The 6,000-nt window shown below is 63.9% G+C and overlaps 2 protein-coding genes across 3 annotated transcripts in view; both read left to right on the forward strand.

Annotated features, from left to right (window-relative positions):
• The window catches only part of LOC117653079 (calpain-C), a 71,728-nt gene that overhangs the window by 55,992 nt on the left and 9,736 nt on the right, over positions 1-6,000 (forward strand). The window lies entirely within an intron of this gene.
• On the forward strand, positions 4,940-5,520 carry LOC117653085 (cytochrome P450 9e2-like). The gene has a single exon (XM_034398458.1). The coding sequence runs from the start codon at positions 5,017-5,019 to the stop codon at positions 5,503-5,505; it is 489 nt and encodes a 162-aa protein (XP_034254349.1). The 5' UTR covers positions 4,940-5,016; the 3' UTR covers positions 5,506-5,520.

A 6,000-nucleotide genomic window follows, 5' to 3' on the forward strand; every position in this document is an offset into this window, starting at 1 on the left:
TGGATGAAACGGAACGCCCGGCCTCGCCCGGCCTCGCCCGGCCTCGCCCGGCCTCGCCCGGCTTCGTGGTTGTTATTTTCCTGATTTGTGTGTGCGCCGCAAAAGTTGGTGCGAAACTGAACCGAAAAGAAGAGCCTGAAACGGCGCGGTGCGAAACAGGGATAAATTCTGATCACGTCAAGTTAACGCCCCGCATCGCGTCACAGCGGGACTGCTAGTCGGACTGGTGGTGGAAACGCGCAGCTGTTCGTCCGTCTGGCGTTCGCCGGCAGCGCCTCGCGCCTGGCCGCGCACGCCGCACGGTTCGCAGTGGCGTCGAATGGGTGGCCTACCCAGCAGGCGGACCTCTCCGCACCAGCTCCAACACACCACGGCAACAGCCGACAGCACACTGTGACACGGTCACCGCTCTGTTTCTGCGAGGGAGCGTCACAGTTATGTGCTTTTCGCTATATTGTCTTCTCGGAAAACTTTTACGAAATATTAGCCGAGCGTGGGACACGCAGCAGTCGAATTGAGAGGGACGCCGCTGCCGACTTTCGCCTCAGCGAAGCCGAGATGAGCAAGGACAGTCCAATCTCATTGACGATTGCAGACTCTTTGGAAGGGAAAATAGCAGCCAAAACGAAAAGAGAAGCTGAAACAATAAAAACCACAATCAGCAGTCCTCAATTATCATCGTGAAAGAATCGCAAACAACAACAAGCTTGCTCTCCGCGTGCCGCTCGCTCTCCCTGGCGAGGCGCGGCGACCGGCCGGTAGTTGGCCTGCTTCCTACGCACGTCGCTCTCCACGGCCCGCCGGGTCTCGGCCAGTCTGGGGGTCTCGGGGGCGGGGCACGCCGGGCGCCGAGCTGGGCGCGGACTGCAGAGGGGCCGCGGGGCGCCCACGCGACGCGGTGCATACCGGGGCGAGCCCGACTCCAGTCTGCTCCAGTCGCCATGCTGGAGCCGCTGCTGCAGGTGTGGTGCTGGCCGCCCTGGCCCGCGAGCCTGCTGCTGGCCGTGGCGGTGCAGGCCGTGGCGCTGGTGTGCGCCGCGGCCGGCTCCGCGCTCGCGCTCGTGCACGCGCTGTACCACCCGCTGGACTACTGGCTGGCCGGCGACGCCGAGGAGCACTGCGACGGCCTCCGGTGGCGGTCCGACGAGCAGCACGCCGTGCCGCTGCTGGGGAGCTTCGCGGACTCGCTCCTGGGGAACACCACCTTCTCGGACGACCTGGCGGCGCTGCGGCGCAGGCACGCCGACGCGGCCGCGGTGGGGGCGTTCGAGTGGCGCGCGCGGCCCTGCGTGCTGCTGAGCGACGCGCGCCTCGTGGGCCGCGTGCTCGGCCCGGACGCGCCGGCCTTTGACGCCGAGGTGCTGCCGGCCTCGGTGGACGCCGGCGTGGACGCCAAGATGGACGCCAAGATGGCGGCCGCGCCGCGGGTGCTGCGAGAGCGCCTGTCGCCGCTGCTGCGAGCGGGCCGCGTGGACGCCGTGGCCAGGCTCATGGCGGACTGTGCGGACCAGCTGGTGCAGCTGCTCGACGAGAGGGTCGCGGGTAAGAGGGCACGGCGGCACGGCGGCACGGCGGCGTGGGCTGAACAGGATTTGCCTCGCCGCTCTTCCAGCTGTGCCAGCCGGGCTGTGGGCGACGTCGACGCCTCTCTTGCTCCACTTCCTTTCCGTCCTGGCAAGGACTAAAGGACGGGGCACGCTGGCGTCAGTCCCATCACGAGGACCCCTCGTACACAATATCTAGACGGGTTGCTCGCGTTGCCCGCGTTGCCAGGGACGAGGCTGCAGGTCAAAACGCTATTCACAATTTCACACTCGGCTGCATCCGCAGCGTGGCTCGCAGCCTGGCTCGACCCACGCCCCCGACGTCCCCGACGTCCCTGCGCGCGGCGCTGCGACAAATTGGACGCAGTCCCTTACGCTGTGTCTGCTGTGTCGCAGAAGCGCGCGGGCCGTTCGATTTGTCATGGCGGGTCGCGGGATGGCGTCACGTAAAACCGCCATTTCTCTTCCGAATTTTTTTCGGGATATCTAGTTTTGTCGAAAAGCTTGATGGTGATCGCGTCCCGGAAAGAGATCGACCGCTGGAGACAAGGAAATGCTTTCTCAGTGGCCGTGCCTAAGGACGCACTCTTGTGGAAACCCCGCATCCAGAGAACCCCTCTTGTCCAGCGTCGGGCCAGGGCCACGGCGCCGTGCTCGAGGTGCTGGGGCCGCTGCGCCGCTTCTCCACGGCCGTGGTGGGGGCGTGCGCGTTCGGCGTGGCGTGCAACTGCATCCAGGACCCCGACTGGGAGCTGCACCGCGTGGCCGAGGCGTCGCGGCGGCCCGGCGCCGCCAGCATGCTGGCCCTGGCCGTGGTGACGGCCGTGCCCTCCGCGGCCACGCTGCTGCCGCCGCGCCTGCTGTACCCGTCCGCCGCCTGCTTCTACGTGGACATGCTACGCGAGACGGCCGCCTTCCGCGAGCGGACGCGCACCCGCCGCCGGGACTTCGTGGACCTCATGATGGCCGTCACGGCGCCTGTCGACGCGCCCACGACGGCGTCCTCGCGCCCCGCCTCGCGGTGCTCCTCGCGGGGCTTCCTCACCGAGAAGGACCGGCGCAACCACTGCGCCTTGGCCTACGACGTGGTGGCCGCCCAGGCCTTCGTGCTGCACGCGCACGCGGCGCGCGTCGTGGCGCGTGGCCTCGTCGAGCTGGCGCGGCAGCCCGAGCTGCAGCACCGCGTCGCCCAGGAGGTGAACGCCGCCATGGTGCACGACGACGCGTCGCCGTCAGCCAGGGTGCTCGGGCTGCAGGTGGGGTGGACGACTGAATTAAATGACCTAGAGCATGGGTTTCCTGCTCGGTGTACTCACCGCCTCGCTGCTGCAGGTCCTCCAGGACTCGCCGCTTCTGGAGAAGGTCCTTTCGGAGACGCTGCGCCTGGAGCCGGCGTGCGACGTGCTGGCCCGGGCGGTGGCGGACAGGGGCTACACCCTCCCCGTGCGGCGCGGCGCCGACCGCGGGGTGCCTCTGTCGCCGGGGACGCGCGTTTACGTGGCGGTCCGCGACGTCCACCGCGACCCACAGCACTACCCGGACCCGCTGCGCTTCGCGCCCGAGGAGCGCTTCAGCGCGGAGGCGCGACGGGCGCGGCCGGCGGGGGCGTACATCCCCTTCGGCGAGCTGCCTCCCCACGACGCGCACCTCAACGGGCTGCCCTCCCCGAGCGGGTCGCCGCCGCCCGCACACTCCACATCGGCGCGCTTCGCCCTGCAGGAGATGTGGCTGTGCCTCGCCGCGCTCGTCGTCAACCTCGAGTTCTCCCTGGACACGAGCGGCAGCCCCGCGGACGACGACGAGCTGTGGCTGCGGGTGCAGCGCAGGAGCAGGAAGCCCGTCGACACCGTGCTGTGATATCGAGTCGACTGTGTTTGCGGGTTTCCAAACACGCCCAACTGGGGCTCGTGCCGGCCGACGACCCAGGCCAACGAATCCCCGCCGTCCTCTTCGCGTCCTCTGGAGTTTTCCGCCAAATTAGCATGGGCTCTTTCTTCTGCCTGGAAGAATAACTCTGTCAACTACTGCCGAAATAAATCTGACTTATATCTCTAAAATTGTTGGATCTCATTTTCTCTGCAGGCTGTCCTTGGCGAAGCGTCTTCCCAGGCAAAGTGTTTTCCCATCTGGCTGCAGACTTGCGGCGCCGAGAGGCTGCCAGTGGGCCGAGCTCTGCAGCTCTCTCTCGCCCCATGAGTGCGAGAGAGACTGTTCTGAGCCAGCCCTCGGGCACGACCGGCAGCACACTGTAACCATGAGTGACCGCTGACCACCGTCATGGCGCAGGCGACACGCGACGAGCCGAACCGGACGAAAGGCATCGCCACGTTCGGCAGTTAGCGTGACAGCTAGCTGGACGAGCCAGAAGAGTCGCAAGGGCGCGAGAGAGGCAGCGACAAACCGCGATCCGCTCTTCTGGAGCACACGGCGGAAGACAGACGACGGCTAAGGCACTCCGGGCGCCGGCCTACCGCCGTGCCTCCGACGCCCCACGCAACAACACAGATCCCTGGCGCAAGGGCGAGTGCCTCCCTCCACCGAAACAGGTTTGCCGCGGCGGGTACTAGGGGCGAGAACCTGGTGGGGAGACCACACCGTATCTAAAACGGTATCGGCGCCTGAGTCACCAGTGACCAGTGACAGGACGGATGACGCAAGTCCAGGGCAACCACCCCGGAGTGCTCGGAGAGCGTGGGTGGGGTTGGTCGCTCAGACGCCTGCTCGCAGTGCAGTGGCCGTTGGGCTGCTCAGTGGTGAGCGAGCTGCTCCGGGAGCTGGTCCAGCGTCCAGCCCAGAAGTGGTTTGGAAGTTGCGAAGTAGTGAGACGCGTCACTTGCGCAGCACTCGACAATGTGACCCTCGAAAGAGGTTCAAAACTGCCAAAAAAAATCGCGAATGCGTACTTAGCCCCAGGTAATCGAGACTGATGAATTCGCGAGGCACTTGACAACCTGACAACTTGAGTGTCCGGATTAGGCACTTCGACTGGTCTGGGAAAACACTTGAAAGACTGTAACTATTATTACCACCTGCTGTCATACGTGAAAATAGCGAAGTTCTTCGCTCTCTTCCAACTGGATGCTGAAAAGGAGAACGCACCGGCCGCACTGATTGCCGCTTGGCTTGTGTCGTTGTTGTCGTCATTGAGTGCGTCATCCAGGCACCCCGCGCGAAGGAGGGCGCAGGCGGTGAGGTTAGGTTAGGCTCATCCCCAATGCCAACAATGCTCCAGCAAACAGTGACGGCAGCATGAAGCTTGTTGCCTCAGCCTGCCTCAGCCGCCCGGGACTCTCCCTCTCTCTCTCCCTCTCGCTGCGCCGCGCGGCCGTCGCCGCCGGGCGGGCGCTGGTGGAGGGGGCAGCGGCGCGAACATGTGATTCGTATATAGCGACGGCATCTGCAAGCGAGGCCAGTCCAGTTAGGCACATCGGCGCATCAAGACTTCAGTGAAACGACTCTCATCTCAGCCGCGATGGTTGAGCCGACAAGCGTGTTGGTGGCGGTGGTGGTCGTCCTGGTGGCGGCCCTCGTCAATACGTGGTACCGCCACGGCTACTGGCGCAAGCGCAGCGTGCCCACGGCTTCCGGCCGCCTGCCCATCATCGGGAACATGCTGCCCGTCGTGCTGGGGAAGAAGAGCTTCATCGAGCACTTCTACGACATGTCGCTGGAGCACCGCGACAACGGCTACTGCGGCATCTACTCGTGGAACGTGCCCATGCTGCTGGTGTTCGACCCCGAGATGGTGAAGCAGGTCGTCTGCAAGGACTTCTCCAGCTTCCACGACCGCGGCCTGCCGTCATCGGATAGAGACCCCCTCAGCCAGCACCTGTTCAACTTAAACGGCACCAAGTGGCGGAACCTGCGCAACCGGCTGTCGCCCACCTTCACTTCCGGCAAGCTCAAGCTCATGTTCCCCTTGATGCGCGACATCGGCGACCAGCTGAGCACCACGGGCTAGATTTGACAGCGTACCAGGCCTTTGGTCCCCTCCGGCCAGAATGGCCATATTGGCCTAGGAGAAGGCTGCTGCGAGGCTACTGGTGTGATGAGAAATCTGGCCGTGGTGTAGCTTTGAGGCGTCCCCACAAGATGGCGTTCCGCTCGTCGGTCGGTGTATTCCCCACTGTTTTGGCGCGCAACCTCTCCTGATACTATTTGTTTGCGTTAAATGTATTAAATTACTTCAGAACCTAAGAAGAAAATGAATTTGCCCCGCTCGCAAGGTTCGAATATCAAGGTAAGATTCATTAACTGCTTTTAGCCCTTCGATTATGTCTCTACTGGATGTAGCGGCCCCGGCCTAAGGGTCCGGCTCAGAGTCCAGTTCGTTTAAAGCTTTCTGGAAACTATTCTTACAAGAGCAATTCTTTCTACCCCAATTATCTGGCGGCCTATATCATCACTAAATCACATCAGCTAGTGTCATTACATCGTCGTAACCTCACCCATCCAG

Source organism: Thrips palmi, unplaced genomic scaffold (genome assembly GCF_012932325.1).
Source record: "Thrips palmi isolate BJ-2018 unplaced genomic scaffold, TpBJ-2018v1 HiC_scaffold_8, whole genome shotgun sequence".
Taxonomy (NCBI): Eukaryota; Metazoa; Arthropoda; class Insecta; order Thysanoptera; family Thripidae; genus Thrips; species Thrips palmi.

Excerpts from the sequence above, each read along its gene's own strand:
- LOC117653085 (XM_034398458.1), top strand. The coding sequence starts at position 5,017 with ATGGTTGAGCCGACAAGCGTGTTGGTGGCGGTGGTGGTCGTCCTGGTG.